At 42.9% G+C, this 20,543-nt stretch overlaps 1 protein-coding gene across 6 annotated transcripts in view; it reads left to right on the forward strand.

Annotated features, from left to right (window-relative positions):
- Window positions 1–20,543, forward strand: part of LOC134340551 (bromodomain adjacent to zinc finger domain protein 2A-like) — a 145,867-nt gene that overhangs the window by 31,916 nt on the left and 93,408 nt on the right. For 4 of the 6 annotated variants that reach the window (XM_063037927.1, XM_063037925.1, XM_063037924.1 and 1 more), the window contains one exon: window positions 15,742–16,335. In XM_063037927.1, coding sequence (XP_062893997.1) covers window positions 15,744–16,335 — 592 coding nt within the window. In that variant the 5' untranslated portion in view covers window positions 15,742–15,743. Of the gene's footprint in view, window positions 1–11,527; window positions 11,682–14,847; window positions 15,016–15,741; window positions 16,336–20,543 lie in introns of those variants that run through there. The other 2 variants (XM_063037926.1, XM_063037928.1) reach the window with 2 other exon arrangements.

A 20,543-nucleotide genomic window follows, 5' to 3' on the forward strand; every position in this document is an offset into this window, starting at 1 on the left:
TGAGCCAGGCCTTAGGCCCAGCTGGCCCATGCTGAGTATTGTCCTTGGGGTTATAAAATAAGAACAGCATGGAACCATGCCCTTTGGCCAGACTTGTCTACACTGACCAAGATACCCATCGCAGTTCTCTCGACTTCTCTTTCCTGGAGTCCACAATTAATTCCTTGGTCTTACTGATGTTGAGTGCAAGGTTGTTGTTGTGACACCACTCAACCAGCTGATCTATCTTGCTCCTCTATGCTTCCTCATTAAATCTCTGATTCTGCCAACAGCCATGGTGTCATCAGTGAATTTATAGATGGCATTTGACCTCTGCCTAGCCACAGTCATGAGTGTAGAGCAGTGGGCTAAGCATGCATCCTTGAGGTTGAGTGTCAGTTTTGGGACTGATGTGCTCTGTAGTTACATAGCCTTCCAATTCATGTGATCAATGCCTTCAAGAGAGGAAAGTTGGGAGTAGGGGTTTTAAAATGTCAAGAAATAAAACATGAGCGAGGCCTGGACTAGTGAGCTGAGACATGAGTGCAGTTCCCATCGTGACTGCTGGGGAATTTAAATTCAGTTCCTTAACCTAATCTGGAACAAAGAGCCAGCATCATCATGGTGTCAGGCTGTTGTAAGAACTTGCCCAGTGCACTGATGTGTCCATCAAGGGAGAAAACTGTTATCTGTCCCTGTTGTAGGTTTCACACAGATCTAGTTGCTCTGTGATGTGGCCCTTTGGGTAGAGAGTAGTTAATGAGTGGAGGGGAGCGGCCTTGCCAGTGACTTCCACATTCGCATAAGTGAGCACTTTTTCAAAAGGGCAAGCTCACTAGTACTTGCTTTCTCTGAGTGGTTCCAGCTGTAGGTCGTTCACAATCGGGTCCACGAGGAACACCTTAGGAAGAATTGAAGCAAGGGGTCAAAAGGTGGCTTTGAGTTGTAGACTTGTACCCTGCTCTGATCCAAGTGCAGCCGTGTAAAATCTGTGAAGATTAACCTTGTATTTATCACCAGCATGTTATCATCTCAAGCTTTCAATGGGAGATTCTGCAAGCTCTGTGTGCTGGGTTCTGGCCACCTCATTATAGAAAGAATGTTGAACTTTTAGAGGGAGTACAGAGGAGATTTGCCAGGATGCTGCCTGAATTAGAGAATGTGTCTTATTAGGAAAGTTTGCGTGAGCTAGGGTTTTTCTGTTTGGAGCGAAGGAGAATGGGAGTTGACTTGATAGAGGTGTATAAGATGATAAGAGGCATTGATAAAAGTCGTCAGCCAGTGTGTTTTTCTCAGGGCAGAAATGGTTAATACAAGGGGGCATAATTTTAAGGAGGTTAGAGGAAAGAATAGCAGGGATGTCAGGTAGGTTTTTTACAGAGCGGGTGCATTGAAGATGTTGCGGGTGATGGTGGGAGAGGCGGATGCAATTGGGACATTAAGAAACTCTTAGATAGACACGTAGCTGATAGAAAAATGGAGACTGTGGGAGGGAAGGGTCAGATTGAGCTTGGAGTGGGTTAAAGGGTCGACACAACGTTGTGGGCCAAAGGGCCTGTTCTATGTTTTATCTTGTGTAAAGTAAGCTAGTTGGATGAACTGGAAATCCAAATGAAAGTCTGGTATAGTCGTAGAGCAGGGAAACAAGCCTTTCAGCCCACTGAGTCTGCTGTGCTGACCAGACCACCATTTACACAAATCCCTCAAATCTGGTGAATGTAACATGGCACAGGGACCCAGATGTGGCCTTTGATCAGTGGCCCTGTTTTCCAGGATTAGGAGGGCTAAAAGCACCTCTGGATTGTTATCCAGTTTGCTGCCGATTGAGCCTGTGTGGGGTTCAGCTGAGGGCAAACTCAGGCTTGGCTGTTAACTGCTGTATAATCAAGTAGATCACTCACTGGTAGATGAGGCAAACAGTTATTCAAGCAAGGCAGGTTGGATTGCTGACAGCAGTGGCATCATGAAAAGGCTAATAATGTTCCGTGCCACTGCACTTTATGCAGCCAGCAATGACTTGCATTTATATCGTGCCTTTATTGGGATAAATATCAGTACTGAGCTGTGTAACAATGTATTAGAAGTGATGAGCCAATGCTGGATCTAAAGTACAGTACATGCTTTAAGGAGAGATTTAAAAGAGAAAACAGTACACAAAAGGCTTTAAACACGAGATTCTGCAGATGCTGGAGATCTTGAGCAACACTCACTCGATGCAGGAGGAACTCAGCAAGTCGGGCAGCATCTGCGGAGGGGAATGTACAGTTGACCTTTTTGGTGAAGGATCTTAGCCCTAAAGGTCAACTGTTAATTCCCTCCATAGGTGCTGCTTGACTTGCTGAATTCCTCCTGCATCTAGTGTGTATTAATTGCTTTTGTTTTTCACCTTTCCGAGCACTGATTTCTTTGTCTAAGTGTATTGGTTTAGTGCAGCTGGTTACTTAGCTGTGTGCAAGGCCTGGTAACTACAAGGGAAAACATAACATTGTCCCCAGCTTCCACCCCTCCTATCACATCTCCTTAGAGGAACTGCCACAGTATTAAGCATCCTGGACCCATCATATAAATATTATTGTGAAGAAAGCATAACAGTGCCTCTACTTCCTCAGGAGTCTGTGGAGATTCAACATCTCATCAAAAACCTTGGCAAACTTCTATAGATGTGTGGTGGAAAGTGTGCTGACTGGCTGCATTACAGTCTGGTGTGGGAACACCAATGCCTTTGCACAGAAAATCCTACAAAAGGTAGTACATTCAGCCCAGTATATCATGGGTATAGCCTTCCCAACCAATCAGCACATCTACATGAAACATTGTCCTAGAAAAGCAGCATCCATCATCAAAGATCCTCAGCACCCAGGCGATGCTCTTTTCTCGCTGCTGCCATCAGGTCAAAGTTAGAAGAGCCTCAGGACTCCCACCACCATGTTCAAGAACAATTACTACCCATCAACCATCAGGCTCTTGAATAGAAGGAGATAACTAAACTCATTCTTTTTCTGGTGTTCCCACAACCAATTATCTCACTTTAAGGGCTATTTATCTTGTTATTTCATGCTCATTATTTATTGCTATTTATTTACACTTGCATTTGCACAGTTTGTCCACTGATCCTGTCTGACAGTTACTGCCCTATAGATTTGCTAGGTATGCCTGCAGAAAAAAGAATCTCAGGATTATATGTGGTGACATGCATGTGCTCTGATTATTAATTTTACTTTGAACTTTGACCCATTGAAGAACTTTGACCTCATGGAAAACACGTGGGGAGTTGCAGACCTCCTAAGGTATGTTTTGGGAGAATGTTTTGACTTGATTAACACCCGAGAGGCAATGCTAGTGATTCACGATTAGATGGTGGAGGTGGTTTCAGGCATACTGTAAATAAACCAAGGCCACTGTACACTTTACTAATGGCTGCAGGGGTTAAGAAACACGAGTGCAAGGAAATTTCAAATTAGCTACAAATTACAAATGAGATTTTTCTTTCTACTTCTGCAGATCAGGATGAAATGTTAACAGGTAAAAAGACCAGCACAGTTATTATTCATCTACAAATGCTAGACCATCACCCTCCATACCCCTCCTATCTATGTACTTATCCAACTTCTCTTAAGTATTGCAATCGAACCGAATCCACCTTGTTTCACACTTGCACTGCCCTCCAAGTGAAGAAGTTTCTCTTCAGGTTCCCTTTAAATATTTCACCTTTCACCATTAACCTATAACCTCATGTTCTAGTTTCACCCAACTCCAGGGAGTATAGTCTTAACCTGTTCAACCTCTCCCTATAACTCGGGTCCTCAAGTCCCGTCAACATCCTTGTCAATTTCCTCTGTACTCTTTCAATCTTATTGAGATCTTTCCTGTAGGTGGGTGACCAGAACTGCACACAGTATTCCAAATTAGGCCTCACCAACATTAGATTATAAGGACACTCAGTCCTTGTTTATTGTCATTTAGAAATGCATACATTAAGAAATGATGCAATATTCCTCCAGAGTGATATCACAAAAAAAGGGACAAACCAAAAACTTAACACTGACAAGACCACATAATTATAACATATAGTTACAGCAGTGCAAAGCAATATTGTAATTTGATAAAGAGCAGACCATGGGCACGGTAAAAAAAAAAAGTCTCAAAGTTCTGATCGACTCCCGATAGTCCCGATAGCAGGCGGCAAAAGGGAGAAACTCTCCCTGCCATAAACCTCCAGGTGCCAACAACTGCCGGTGCATTGGAAGCACCCGACTACACCCAACAACATCTGATACAAATTCAATATAACATCCCACCTCCTGTACTCAACACTTTGATTTATGAAGGACAATGTGCCAAGAGCTTTCTTTATGACCCTATCTATTTGTGACACCACTTTTAATGAATTATGTACCTGTATCCTCAGATCCCTTTGGTCTACCACACACCTCAGTGTTCTGCCACTCACTGTGTATGACCTACCCTGGTTTGTCTTTCCCAAAGTACAAAACCTCACACCTGTCTGCATTAAATTCCATCTGCCAACTAGCTGGAGGAGTGCTTGTGTTTCTCAAGAATGTCACTAGTATACCTTGCAACAGTGGTTCCCAAGCTTTCTAGATGGAAGGTCCACATGTTAAAACACCCTTGCCTCCTCAGCAATAAATACTTGGTAATAGGTGGATGATGGCACAGGCCACTTTTAAGGAGTTAGGACAGTCCTGACGATAATTGGGTTCAGTGTGCCAATTTTTTTGTTTGTTGAGCTACATTGTCTCCATGGTGTTAAAGCCACACGGAGTTTTTCTCCTTCTGCCTCATCCGCAGAGCAATGGGAACCGTTGGCCTGAAATCCTCACTAACTTTCTTTAAGGTCCTTCAGCAAGATTCAGAGCCTCTGTGCAGGGAGGGTCTAGGGTAAGGTTAGACCAGGGAACAAGAGGAGGGGAGAGAAAAGATTGGCAAGAAAATATTCCACTGGGATAGTCCGTTCATTGGCAAATTTCATATATCTTAATATGGGTACTGGTCACAACAGACTTTGGGTATGAATACATTCGTAATGAGGTTACCAGTTGTGAGTAGCTGTGGCTCACCAGGCCAACTTCAACACAATAGGGAATGATGGGATTCAGGACTTCCAGAGCTACTATTAACAGCAACCAGAAAGCACAGTATTTCTTTACGAATCAAATAATACTGGTTCTACATTCTCTCAAAAAGGAATTCAGCACTTCTGATTTCCACCATGATTTTACAAATAAATGTTCCAAGACTATAATTAATTTCAATGGCAGTCCAGGATTGGAAAGTGTAGAGGTTGTAGGGGTTATGGTTCCTAGACTGGAAAGTAATTTATTTTGTGGGTGTTACTGGCAAAGCCAGATTTTACTGTCCCTCACCATAGGTCTTGATTGGGGAGGGGTGCATGGGGTGAACCACCACCTTATCCACTGCAGTCCATGTGATTCCACAGCGCAGATGTGGAGAGAAGTCCAGGATTTGGACCTAGTAATGAAGGACCACTGATATATTTCCAATTCAGGCTGATCTGCGACTTCAAAGTTCAAAGTAAATGTACTGTCGAAGTCAGTATATGTTACCATGAACTACCTTGAGATTCATTTTCTTACTGGCATTTGCAGGAAAAATAAAGAAATACAATATAATTTATGAAAAACTATACCAACTGTGGGTCCATCAACCAGCAAGCTGTGTGATCAATCCTACTGAAAATTGGGTTGTTACTCTGGGCCATGAGTACAGTGGCAGTTCCCAATAGTGACGTGGGTTGTGCAGGAGCTGGGGTTGATATTGAACTTTTCCAGGGCAATGGTAGGAATTTGCAAAGCTAGGACTAGGCAGGCTTATAATGTGGGGCTTAGAGCAACTTCCTACTTCATCCTCCAATGATAGAACATAGAAAACCGACAGCACAATACAGGCCCTTCGGCCCACAATGCTGTGCCGAATATGTACTTACTTAGAACATAGAATAGTACAGCACAGTACAGGCCCTTCGGCCCACAATGTTGTGCCGACCCTCAAACCCTGCCTCCCATATAAGCCTCCACCTTAAATTCCTCCATATACCTGTCTAGTAGTCTCTTAAACTTCACTAGTGTATCTGCCTCCACCACCGACTCAGGCAGTGCATTCCACGCACCAACCACTCTCTGAGTAAAAAACCTTCCTCTCATATCCCCCTTGAACTTCCCACCCCTCACCTTAAAGCCATGTCCTCTTGTATTGAGCAGTGGTGCCCTGGGGAAGAGGCGCTGGCTATCCACTCTATCTATTCCTCTTATTATCTTGTACACCTCTATCATGTCTCCTCTCATCCTCCTCCTCTCCAAAGAGTAAAGCCCTAGCTCCATTAATCTCTGATCATAATGCATACTTTCTAAACCAGGCAGCAATACTTTAGAAACTACCTAGGGTTTCCCATAGCCCTCTATTTTTCTGAGCTCCATGTACCCATCCAGGAGTCTCTTAAAACACCCTATCGTTTCTGCCTCCGCCACCATTGCCAGCAGCCCATTCCACACACTCACCAGTCTCTGCATAAGAGAAACTTACTCCTGACACCTCCTTTTACCTACTTCCAAGCACGTTAAAACTGTGCCCTCTCATGTTAGCCATTTCAGCCCTGGAAAATGGGAAAACGCCTTTGACAATCCACACGATCAATGCCTCTCATCATCTTATACATCTCTATCAGGTCACCTCTCATCCTTCGCTGCTCCAAGGAGAAAAGGTCGAGTTCACTCAACCTATTCTCATAAGGCACGCTTCCCAATCCAGGCAACATCCTTGTAAATCTCCTCTGCACCCTTTCTATGGTTTCCGCATCCTTCATGTAGTGAGGCGACCAGAACTGAGCACAGTACTCCAAATGGGGTCTGACCAGAGTCCTATATAACTGCAACATTACCTCTTGGCTTTTAAACTCAATCCCACGGTTGATGAAGGCCAATGCACCGTATGCCTTCTTAACCACAGAGTCAACCTGTGCAACAGCTTTGTGTGTCCTATGGACTCGAACCTCAAGATCCTTCTGATCCTCCATACTGCCAAGAGTCTTGCCATTAATACTATATTCTGCCATCATGCTTGACCTACCAAAATGAGCCACCTCACACTCACCTGGGTTGAACTCCATCTGCCACTTCTCAGCCCAATTTTGCATCCTATTGATGTCCTACTGTAACCTCTGACAACCCTCCAGCTCTCCATGATATGATGACATTGTAAGTGTCAGGGCCTTCACTAATTATCCACCAGGCTTCACTGAGCACATTGCTACTATGACATTGACTTTCAATGACCCCCATTTACATTTAGTCAAGAGATTGCTTTCTGAGTCAGCTATGCATCCTAATCACCCAAGGAAACACTCATTTCCAGTGGCAGCAAGGGATTAAAATTTTAAACACAAGAGATTCTGCAGATGCTGGAAATCTAAAGCAACACACACAAACTGCTGAAGGAACTCAGCAGGTCAGGCACCAACTATGGAAATGAGTAAACAGTTGATGTTTTGGGCTGAGGCCCTTCATCAGGACTGGAAAGGAAGAGGGAAGATGCCAGAATAAGAAAGTGGAGGGAGGGGAAGGAGTACAACAAGAAAATGATAGGTGAAGCCAGGTGGGTGGGTGAGCAAGGACGAAGTAAAAAGCTGGGAGGTGATGGGTAGAAAAAGTAAAGGGCTAGAGAAGAAAGAATCTGATAGAAGAAGAGAGTGGACCATGGGAGAAAGGGAAGGAAAAGGGGTACCAGTGGAGGTAATAGGCAGGTAAGGGGAAGAGAAACTTCCTCTACCCAGTATCTTTTAGCAAATGTACATACAGTCGTTGGTGAATGAGATTGAGGACCTAAGGGCAAGATTGCTGTATAGGAGGGAAATAAGGAATTTATGTTCTGTGTTTCATGGAGACGCTGCTCACTCCAGACTTGCTGGATACGTCGAGAAAAACCTGAGGGTTTCTCGATACACAGTATGGACCGGACTGCTGATTTGGAGAAGGGGGTCTGTGTGGTGCTCAGACGCAGGGTCTTGTCACACTCTTGTTCCCCCAACCTGGAACGTCTAACAATTAAGTGCCACCATTCTACTTACCACGAGAGTTCTCCTCTGTGATCCTAACCACAGAGGGATCTTGGGGTCCAAGTCCATAGGACACTCAAAGCTGTTGCACAGGTTGACTCTGTGGTTAAGAAGGCATACGGTGCATTGGCCTTCATCAATCGTGGGATTGAGTTTAGGAGCCGAGAGGTAATGTTGCAGCTATATAGGACCTTAGTTAGATCCCACTTGGGGTACTGTGTTCAGTTCTGGTCACCTAATTACAAGAAGGATGTGGAAACTATAGAAAGGGTGCAGAGGAAATTTACAAGGATGTTGCCCGGATTGGGGAGTATGCCTTATGAGAATAGGTTGAGTGAACTTGGCCTTTTTTCCTTGGAGTGATGGAGGGTGAGAGGTGACCTGATAGAGATGTACAAGATAATGAGCGACATTGATCGTGTGGATAGTCAGAGGCTTTCTCCCAGGGCTGAAATGGCTAACACGAGAGGGCACAGCTTTAAGGTGCCTTAGAATTAGGTACAGAGGAGATGTCAGGGGCAAGTTTTTCACACAGAGAGTGGTGGGTGTGTGGAATGCACTGCCAGTGACGGTGGTAGAGGCGGATAGAATAGAATCTCTTTTAAGAGACACTTAGGTAGGAACATGGAGCTTAGAAAAATAGAGGGCTATGCGGTAGGGAAATTCTAGGCAGTTTCTAGAGTAGGTTACATGGTCGGCACAACATTGTGGGCCGAAGGGCCTGTAATGTGCTGTAGATTTCTATGTTGTATGTTCATATCACCTGCAGCACCGGGGGTCCCAATGATTTCAACCACTGCTATACTATGATTAGGAATACCTACTGTTTCATACCTAGACTGCATTTCAGGAAATCTGACTGCTTGGCTGTCCTCCTACCTGTATACAGGTAGAGGCTAAAGAGCAAGGTTCCAGCAACAAGGACAACAGAAAGGTGGTCATGGGAGGCAGAGGAGTGGGTACGGGATTGCTTTGAGTGGGTGAATTGGGCCGTGTTCAAGGACTCATCTGTGGATCTGAACAAATACACCATGGTTGTCATGGACTTCATAAAAACAGTTGTAGACGAGTATGTCCTCACAAAATCTTTCAGAGTCTTCCCCAACCAGAAGTCCTGGATGAACGATGAGATCCACAATCAGCTGAGGGCCAGATCAGTGGTATTCAGGTCTGGTGATTAAGCAAAATAAAAAGGTCCAGGTACTTAACAGGACATGTGCAAAGCCATTTCATGTGCAAAGTAGCAATTCCAGACCATTTTTTTTTCTTATGTATTTGCACAGTTTGTTGTCTTTTTGTTGAGGGCAGCCTTTCGTTGATTTTATTGCATTTCTTGTATTTACTATGAATGCCTGCAAAAAATGATAAGGTTATATATGGTGACATGCATGTTTTTGATCATAAATTTGCTTTGAACTTGAACTTTGGCTCTCCCCTTACCTCTTTCTGAAGTTCAGAGTGGGGAATTGAAGAAAAGTGGAGGGGGGAGAGATGGAAAAGTTACTGGAAGTTGGAAAAATCAATATTCAGGCCATCAGGTTGGAGGCTACCATTATGAGGTATTGCTTCTCCAACCTGAGAGTGGTCTCATCGTGGCAATAGAGGTGGGCATGGACAGACATGTTGGAATGGGAATGAGGATTGGAATTAAAATGATTGGCCACTAGGAAATCCTGCTCTTTGCAGATGGAGTGAAAGTCTTTGACAAAGTGGTCCCCCAATGTACGTCAGGTCTCATCGATGTAGAGGAGGCCACATCAGAAACACCAGACACAATAAATGACCCCAACAGATTTGCTGGTGAAGTGTTGCCTCACCTGGAAGGACTTTTTGGGGCCCTGAATGGAGGTGAGGGAGGAGATGAATGGGCAGGTGTAGCACTTCTGCCACGTGTAGTGGTGCCAGGAGGGAGATTAGTGGGGAGGGACAAACGGACAAAGGAATCACAGAGAGGGAGGATCACTGTGGAAAGCGGCAAGTGGGGGAACGTAAAGATGTCTTTGGTGGTAGGGTCCCATTGAAGATGGTGGAAGTGGTGGAGAATATTGTGTTGGATGTGAAGGTTCATGGGGTGGTAGGTGAGGGCAAGAGAAACTCTATCACTCTTAAGGTGGCAGGAAGATGAGGTGAGGGCAGATGTCCAGGAGATGGAGGAGTTGCAAATCAGAGCAGTATCAATGGTTGAAGAATGGAAATCCCATTCTTTGGGGAAGCAGGACATCTCTGATGTTCTGGAAAGAAAAGCCTCATCCTGAGAACAGATTTATTTATTTACTTATATATTTATTGAGATACAGTGTGGAATAGGTCCTTCGAGCTGGACTGCCCAGCAACCCCCGATTTAATCCTAAACTAATCACGGGACAATTTACAATGACCAATTAACCTATTAACCAGTACGTCTTTGGACTATGGGAGGAAACCGGAGCAAACTCTCATATTTCACAGAATTGAACTTTGAACTCTGATGCCTCGAGCTGTGATAGTGTTGCACTAACTGCTATGCTACAGATGCAGTGGATTTGAAGGAACTGAGAAAGCAGAACAGCATTTTTATAGGAGACAGGGTGGGCAGAGGTACAGTGGGAGTCGCTAGGTTTGTAAAATATATCAGTAGATAGTTTGTCTCTAGAGATGGAGACAGAGATCAAGAAAGGAGAGGGAGGTGTCAGAAATGGACCAAGTTAAAGTTTCCCCAGTTTGTGCCTTTTATTATTTAGCATTGGCCTGTCACAGTGGTAGAAGAAAAAAATACAAATGCTGGGAATCTGAAATAAGAGCAGAAAATGCTGAAAATTCTCAAATGGGTCAGGCAGCATCTGTGGAAAGAAAACAGCTAAAATTGAAGATCCTTTGTCATAGTGGTTGTTGTGTGCAAATTATTGGGTCAGTTTATAAGCTGCTTCCATGTTCTCAGAAGTGAATTGAGTGAAAATCTTGTGGAAATAAATTAGTGCATAATCTCTAGTTTGCTGTATAAATGTAATGATCATGCCCTTGCAAAACACAAAATCAAGGGTGCAACAAATCAGACACACACTATACTGAAATAACAGAAAATGTTGGAAATACTCGGTGTCTGTGGAAATGGAGTCAAGGATCTTTGACCTGAAATATTAACAGTGTTTCTCTTTGAGTGTTTCTGTCATTTTTAAAATTCTTTTTTCACATTTCCTGCATCTGCAGCTTTTATGTTTTATTACCACAGCACCCTGACTTGGAAATAAAGACCATCACTGGGTCTAAATTTGGGAATTCCCTCCCTAACAAATCTGTGGGAGCACCTTCATCAGAAAGACTGCTGCAGTTCAAGAAGCCAGCTCCCCACCATCTTCTCAAGAGCAACAAGGCAATAAAAGAATAAAATGAATAAAAACACTCGTCACTGGCTGCTTCTCCAATCTCGAGAAAGACTGACAAAGAGAGCTGAGTCATCCTCTGTTTTGCCACCCACGGCAGAAGCTGTGGAGGGAAATGTTTGCAGTGACAACGTTTACTGCAAGTTTCTGCCATTGCATTTTCATTTTTCCTGCACGTACCCAGGTACCTGGTGGTTCTTGTCAACGGGAGCACAGCACAGGGCAGCTTTAAAGGCAGCTATCCAGAACAATTGGTCAGTGCCATTTTTTTTTCTCTTGGGTAGATGGAGCGATAGTTTTTTTGATTGTGCAGGTGATCTGCTGAACTGCATGACAACGTAAACTGTGTGGCAAAGCAGGTTTGCATGCAGCTCACTCCACCGAGCCCCTTTAAGAACCATTGCCAGCAGCTGATAGATGGTGGTGGTTTTGGTTGGGAGAGTGACTCACTGTGATCTGAGGACAGAAGTTCTTTATTGTTCAGGTCTGCGGAGCAAGCTATTAATCATCATTCTTATCTGCTCGGAGAGTGCTGCAACTACATTGTTGACTCTTAACCCTATTAGCCCTAAGCTGCTGGTCACTCAGTCAATATCCTTGTAAATTATCGGCCTGCCTTCAGGTTTGTGCTATTTTTTGAACCTCTTGGCTCCTTAAATTCGCACCTACCTTTTCATCAGCACAAGAGATTCTGCGAGTGTTGGTAATCTTGAGAAACACAAAATGCTTGGGGCCATCAGCCCAAAACATCAACTGTTTATTCCCCATCTTTGATGCTGCCTGACCTGCTGAGGTCATCCAGCACTTTGTGTGTGTTGCTCACCTTTTTGTTCTTTTTTTTAGTCATGTAACCACCACTACCCCACTTTAGGCCTCTCTGCAGCTATTGATGTAATCAATGTTCAAAGTAAATTCATTATCAATTTATTATCTATATTGACTTAATTATATATGTTATAAACTTATTATATACAGTATGTTACCATTCATTTTCTTGCAGGCATTTCTAGGAAAAAAGAAATACAATAGAATTTAGGAAAAACTGTACATTGACAAAAACTGAGAAACATCAATGGCAATAGAGAACATGAGTTGTAAAGATTTCTTGAAAGTGAGCCGGTAGGCCATAGAATCAGAGTAGTGGTGAAAGAAGTTATCCACGGTGGTTCAGGAGCTTGCTGCTTATAAGGTAGTGATAACTGCTCCTGAACCTGGTGGCTTCTGTTACCTCCTGCCTGATGGTAGTAGCGAGAAGAGTCAGTTACTGCAAGTTTCTTCTCTGTTGCTCAGTTCTTCATCATCTGCTGGTGACGGTTCTTAACGAGACATAGTGGGGGAAACGTATGTGATTACTTCCACTAGTCAGGGCAAAAAAAAAATCTCTCTTGTTCATTTTGACTCCATTTGTAACTTGGGTCTCGGCCCAAAACTCTGACTTTCTGTCAGATTGCCGGCAGGTGGTAAGAGTGGGCTCCCTCACCTCTGCCCCTCTGACTCTCAATGCAGGTGCCCTTCAGGGCTGTGTACTAAGTCCCCTCCTTTACTCTTGTGTATACTCATGACCCTGTTGCCACCAACAGCTTTAATCTGCTAATTAAATTTGCAGACAACACTACATTGATTGCCCTAATTTCAAATAACAATGAGGTGGCCTACAGGGAGGAAGTCATCACCCTGACACAGTGGTGCCAAAAAAACAACCTCTCCCTCAGTGTTGCAAAAACAAAGGAGGGGTTGTGGATTACAGGAAGAATGAAGACAGGCTAACCCCTATTGACATCAATAGATCTGAGGTTGAGAGGGTAAACAGCTTTAAGTTCGTTGGTGTACACGTCACTGAGGACCTCACATGGTCTGCACACACCAGCTGTATGGTGAAAAAGGCAGAACACTACAGGGGCACAATTGAGAGCATCCTGACTGGCTGCTTCACTGCTGGTATGGGAACTGTACCTCCCTTAATCACAGGGCTCTACAGAGAGTGGTGCGGACAGCCCAGCGCATCTGTAGTTGTGAACTTCCCATGATTCAGGACATTTACAAGGACAGGTGTGTAAAAAGGGCCTGTAGAATCATTGGGGACTGAGTCACCCCAACCACAAACGGTTCCAGCTGCTACCATCTGGGAAATGGTACCGCAGCATAAAAGCCAGGACCAACAGGCTCCAGGACGGCTTCTTCCACCAGACTGCTTAATTCATGCTGATGCAACTGTATTTCTATGTTACATTGACTGTCCTGTTGTACATAATATCTATTATAAATTGCACATTTAGACAGATGTAACACAAAGATTTTTACTCCTCATGTATATGAAGGATGTAAGTAATAAAGTCAATTCAATTCAGTTATTCCTTTCCATAGACTTGCTGAGTCCTCCAACATTTTGTGTGTGTTACTCTGGATTTCCAGCATCTGCAGAATCTCTTGTGTTTGAGACTCTGCATTGGTATCTGCAGAATTCCCCGAGGCTGTTGCCTTTGGCTCTGTTCACCCTCCAGTCAATCACGTTCACCTAAATCCTCTATCCCTTGGTGATGTCATCTATGGGGTGTCAGGTTTCAGGCTTCACACCCCCATGGCCTGTTGTTCTCAACTTAAGTTGACCTTCTCCAATTCAACAACCAGTCCCCAGAAACCTGTTCTTCCATCTGCTTGCGCACCACGTCTTGGACGCCCTTGAATTTTCATTGGAGAATTGGCTACAGGCAGCTTATCCCCCACACTCTCTTTAAACATGTCCTAGGCCATCACAATAGCGTAGCGTAGTGATATGCTTTACAGCACCATCGATCACAGATTGGGATTCATTTCCCGCTGTTGTCTGTAAGGAGTTTGTACGTTCTTCCTGTATCCACATGAGTTTTCTCCGAGCCTTCCAGTTTCTTCCCACGTTGCAAAGATGTACAGGTTAGGTTTTGTAAGTTGTGGGCATGCTATGTAGACGCACTTGTGGACTGCCCTTGTTACATCCTCAAACTGTGGTCCTTGGTGCAAAGATTTCACTGGATGTTTCAATGTACATGTGACAAATATAGCTCATCTTTTATCCTTCTTTCTTGCTCTCCTTTGTCCAAGATTTCAACCAATCTCCAGGTCTTTCTCAGTGTGCAGTTTTCTCTGATTATCCTTGTGTAAGACATCTTGGGATAATTTTCTATGTTATCACTACTAGGCAGTTGCAAATTGTTGTCATTTCCTAGAACCCTACTGACAGCAGCTGCCTATTTTAGCCAACTTCTCAAATCAGAGATGCGAAAAGGAACAGCAATCAACTCTTGGGATCCACGTTTGCTTTACGCTCTCTGCCTGGAAATCCTTGAGCAAAGATGAACCAGTTTTTTAAAAAACGTAAATCAGCTCCATGTTTGAATAGGTTATGGGCTGGTATATTGGAACCCGGAGATCACTCAAGGAAATACTTTATAGGATAGCACGGGAGCATATCTGATACTGTTTCACGGTGCCAGTGAGACTGGTTCGATCCTGGCTTCTGATGCTGTCTGTGTATAGCTTGCACGTTCTCCCTTCAAAACTCCACATTTTCCTGAGTGCTCTGGTTTCTTCCTACGTCCCATAGATGTGCAGGTAGGTTAATTGGCCTCTGTAAATTGTGTGCGTGTGTGTGTGTGTGTGTGTGTGTGTGTTGCATCTGAGGAGTGGGGGGAGTTGGTTGCAGGGAAAATTGGTGGGGGGAATGGGTTTTCTGTCTGGCCCAGCATAGACTCAGTGGGCTGAATGACCTATATCAGGGAATTTACATTGAAGCCTTTTGTTGGATCTCTGTTATTTTTCTGATCCATGGGGCTCTTCTGGGGGTCAAGAATGGTGAGTCTTAATTCTTACTGAACATTTATTTAAAAGTTTAAACAAACATACAAATACTAAGCAAACTAAGTGAAGCGCTAAGAAGGAAAGCAGAGAAGGCAAAGAGAAAAGAAAAAGATAGAAAGAAGATGGCGCCTCTAAAAAAAAATCCATTACCTTTATAGTCGAGATAACAGAAAATTCCTTAGATAAGAATAAACCAATCACTGGCTGCACAATTGCATCACGTGGATAATATGCTAACTCTTAGCCAATGAAAAATGAGAAAGGTGATAAGCAGTTAAATAACTGCTATACAGCTTTCTGCTAGTCAGTGGGGATGAACCACTACATACTGTGAATAGTACTTTTTTTTTAAAAAAAAACAAGCTCGTGTATAAGTGATTAAACTATGACTTTAGTTGTACATTAATTCATCTAATATCTTGTAAAAAGTATTAAAAAATACAATGGTTTCAAACATTTTTTTTCTCTCTATGTATTCAGCTATGAACGGCGAGATTGATGTTAAGGGGGTGACACTTGACTCGGGAGCCACTACATCTGAGGCCTTTTCTCCAACATCAGCAACGAATGTTGAGGTGGCGAGCTCCCACCCCAACTCAATGAGCGGATATGACTTTTACTGGGACTGCGGACAGTACCAGGCCACAAACGCGGACATCCTCAAAGAGAAGGTGCTGCTGTCTCAGCTGCCGTCTCAAGGACAGCACCAGCCAACTGGTCCTTTTGAAGCTGCTATCAAAGATATCCCATTTGAGCCGCCTTCTGTACCCAAAGCACTGAAGTTGTACGATGACAGGACTAGCAGTTCTGGCAGTTTGGATTTTGATCCTTACAACTTGTGTTCTCCTCAAAAAATTCATTTTGACATGGTCCACGGAACACCGTCTTTCTCCCCAAACCCTGAGCTGACGAGGATTATGTTTGAAGAGGTTCACTCCTTCCCTTATCCCTTTGATCACCAGTATGGACAATGCAACTCACAGCCACACCTGGTGGATCTTGAGGAAGCTGACCTGGATCTCTTCTGCAGCAAGGAGTATGAAGATGTTGTGGGGATGCTGAATAAAGAGTCAGGTATGGTTTATATGGAGGGAAAGGCAGCTGGAAGCTAAATGGTAGCAGTTGCATAGTGACCTCATAATTTGAGGCATGAGTTGAAATCCCACCATGGCAGCTAGAATCAGATATAGCAGTTAAGTATTGGTATTGGGTTATTATTGTCACGTGTACCAAGATACAGCCTTGCATATTGTTAGTACAGATCAAATCATTACACTGTGCATTGAGGTAGAATAAGGTGTAAAAGCTTTCGTAAAAATGCAGTGTAGGTAAATGATAAAGTGCAAGATCATAACAAGACTAGCTTCTTGTCTAGCCTTGCCAGGTTTTAGAAGATTGAAAGCAATTAAACTTTATAATCATGATGGCACACCTAGACTGAACAAAGCAATAACTTTACACGGTATAATTATCCTATTGATTTAAAATGGGATATCCTTTAATTTCCCACAAGTGATTTTAAGTATTCAAAATTAAAGATTAGCCTAACAGTTGAGATGCCATGTCAAAGGAGACATTTCTCTGTTAAACATTTTTAAATTAAAAGGGTGTACTAATGCTAGTTAGACTTTAAGGTGATCTGATTTCCAAAGACCAATTATTCCTTAGTTTCCCCAATGATTATGTTGCCAATCTATCAACAGTAAGCAGAATTGGGCTTGTTTTTTACTTAAACATTTTTGAGTTGCCCTTTGGCTTTTAATTTTTACCTGTTTTAACTTTGAGGTCATAAAGACAGAGAGGAAGGGTGGAGGGTTAGGACAGTACTCCTCCAATCACTCAGCAGTTCTGCTGTCAATCAAGCATTTTCAATCGTAAAGTCTGGAGCTTATGGTATTTATTGCCTGGAAGGCATTTTCAAGGTGAGCAGCTACTTTTGGGCTTGTTTTGGACAGCAGTGCTGCTCATTTACCTTGCAAGAGTGCTGAGAGTGGAACAGAAAATGATCTTTTATCACTTACAAAGGAGTAGTGAGATCCAGTTTATCAGCAGAATAACCCACTGTACATTGCATTTCAACTTGCACAAAGTTGAACCAGGCAAAATTTACAAGTGAAAAGTGACATGATAAATTGTGAAAATCCGCTCTGGTTGGATCTTTTGAGCACATTCCAGAAGTGAATTGCTATCATTGACATTGACACTGACCATTTACAGTGCACTCCAGATCATGCATTAATTTCCCACACTGACAAGGTACCAATGAGTTAAGTGACAGATATCAGAGGCAGAGGGAATGAGTGATAAAAGAAGCGAACAGCAGAGAATGCAGTCAATCTGAGTTTAATAGTCATAGAAAACTGCAGCACAGAAACAGACCTATCTAGTCCATGCTGAACCACTTAAGCTACCTAGTTTCACCAACCTACACCTGGAGCATAGCCCTCCATACCCCTCCTATCCATGTCCAGTGGCTGTAAAACATATTCACCTCCTCCCAGAAGTTTTTGTTTTTATTGTTTTACAACATTGAATCACAGTGGATTTACTTTGGTTTTTTTTTGACACTGATCAACAGAAAAAGACTGGTTTGTGTCAAAATGAAAACAGGTCTCCTCAAAGGGATCTAAATTAATTATAAATATAAAACACAAAATAATTGATTGCATAAGTATTTATCCTCTTCAAGTCAGTATTTAGTAGATGCACCTTTGGCAGCAATTACAGCTTTGAGTCTGTGTGGATAGGTCTCTATCAGCTTTGCACATCTGGACACTGCAATTTTTCTCCATTCTTCTTTACAAAACTGCTCAAGCTCTGTCAGATTGCATGGGGATCATGAGTGAACAGCCCTTTTCAAGTCCCGCCACAATTTCTCAATTGGATTGAGGTCTTGACTCTGACTTGGCCACTCCATGACATTAACTTTGTTGTTTTTAAGCCATTCCTGTGTAGCTTTAGATTTATGCTTGGGATCATCGTCTTTGCTGGAAAACAAATCTTCTCCCAAGTTGCAATTCTGTTGCAGAAATCATCAGGTTTTCCTCCACGATTTCCCTGTATTTTGCTGCATTCATTTTATCCTCTTTCTTCACAAGCCTTCCAGGGCCTGCTGCAGAGAAGCATCCCCACAGCATGATGCAGCCACCACTATGCTTCACAGTAGGGATGGTGTGTTTTTGATGATGTGCAATGTTTGGCCTATGCCAAACATAGTGTTTAGTCTGATGGCCAAAAAGCTCAAATTTGGTTTCATCAGACCATAGAACCTTCTTCCAGCTGACTTCAACGTCTTCCACATGCCTTCTGGCAAACTTTAGCTGAGACTGCATGTGAGTTTTTTTCAACAGTGGCTTTCTCTGTGTCACTCTCCCATAAAGCTGCGATTGGTGAAGCACCTGGGCAACAGTTGTGGTATGTGCAGTTTCTCCCATCTCCACTACTGAAGCTTGTAACTCCTCCAGAGTTGTCATGGGTCTCTTGGTGGCCTCCCTCACTAGTCCCCTTCTTGCACAGTCACTCAGTTTTTGAGGTTAGCCTGCTCTGGACAGATTTACAGCTGTGCCATATTCTTTCCATTCCTTGATGATTGACTTAGCTGTACTCCAAAGACATTCAGTGACTTGGAAATTTTGTTGTATTCATCTTCTGACTTGTGCTTTTCAATAACCTTTTTGCAGAGTTGTTTGGAGTGTTCTTTTGTCTTCATTGTGTAGTTTTTTTTTCCAAGGTACTGACTCATCAACAGTTGACCTTCCAGATACAGGTGTATTTTGAAATACAGTCAATTGAAACACCTTGATTGCACAGGTCTCAAAAAACAGATCTCCATTTAACTAATTATGTGACTTCTGAATCCATTTGGCTGCACCAGTGATGATTTGGTGTGTCATATTAAAGGGGGTGAATACTTATGCAATCAATTATTTTGTGTTTCATATTTGTAATTAATTTAGATCACTTTGTAGAGATCTATTTTCACTGACACGAAAGTTTTTTTTTCCTGTTGATTAGTGTAAAAAAACAAATTAAATCCACTGTGATTCAATGTTGTAAAACAATAAAATATGATAACTTCTGGGGGGGGGATTGGTGGGGTTGAATGCTTTTTATAGGCACTGTACCTATCCAAACTTCTCTTAAATGATGAAATTGAGTTTGCATGCACCACTTGCACTGACAGGTTGTTCCACACGCTCATGACCCTCTGAGTGAAGAAATTTCCCTCCTGTTCCCCTTAACCCATGACTTCTAGTTGTAGTCCCACCCAACATCAGTGGAAAAAGCCTGCTTGCATTTTGCATTTACCCTATTTATACCCCTCATAATTTTGCACACCTCTATCAAATCTCCCCTCAATCTTCTATACTTCCAAGGAATAAAGTCTAACCTATTCAAACTTTCGTTATAACTCAGTTTCTCCAGTCCTGGCAACATCCTTGTAAATTTTCTCTGTACTCTTTCAACCTTACTTGCATCTTTCCTGTAGGTAGGTGACCAAAACTACACATGATACTTCAAATTAGGCCTCACTAACATCTCGTACAACTTCAGCATAACATCCCTTCCTCTGTACTCGATACTTTGATTTATGAAGGCCAATGTGCCAAAAACTTTCTTTTGAGCCTATCTTACCTGTGATGCCACTTTCAATGAGTTATGGACCAGTATTACCTTTTGTTCTACTGCGCTCCTCAGTGCCCTACTGCTCACTGTGTAAGACCTACCCTGGTTGGTTGTAGCACCTCGCACTTGTCTGCATTAAATTCCATCTGCCATTTTCAGCTCATTTTTCCAACTGGTCCGGATCCCACTGCAAGATCTGATAGTCTTCCTTGCTGTCCACTGCACACCCAATCTTAGTGTCATCTGCAAATTTGCCGTTCCAGTTATCCATTTACGGAGAGATTCAGAGATAACTGCAGTGAGTAGGTACACTATTAATAATGTATGCACATGCAGTCTTAGTACAGATCTCACATAGTCTAATAGTGTTATGTGCTTCTGAGCCATGCTCTGAAACTGACAAGTTTAGTTATCAGGGTTCCTTCACCAAGTGCCTCATCTGGAGTTTGCTTAACAGCAGTGGCACTGAGTGACATCAATGGGAGACAACTCCCCTTTCAGAAAATAATGGGGAGTTAAGCAGGTAATGTAGATATTGACTCTGAGCCTGAAATTTACGAGGAAATCCAGCTGCTTGAATGCAGCATTCTGTAAGTAGCTACATTCAAGTAAAATTTCTTATAAAATGCAAGGATAGGATGGTCATCAAACACAAT

This window comes from Mobula hypostoma, chromosome X1 (genome assembly GCF_963921235.1).
Source record: "Mobula hypostoma chromosome X1, sMobHyp1.1, whole genome shotgun sequence".
In the NCBI taxonomy this organism is placed as follows: Eukaryota; Metazoa; Chordata; class Chondrichthyes; order Myliobatiformes; family Myliobatidae; genus Mobula; species Mobula hypostoma.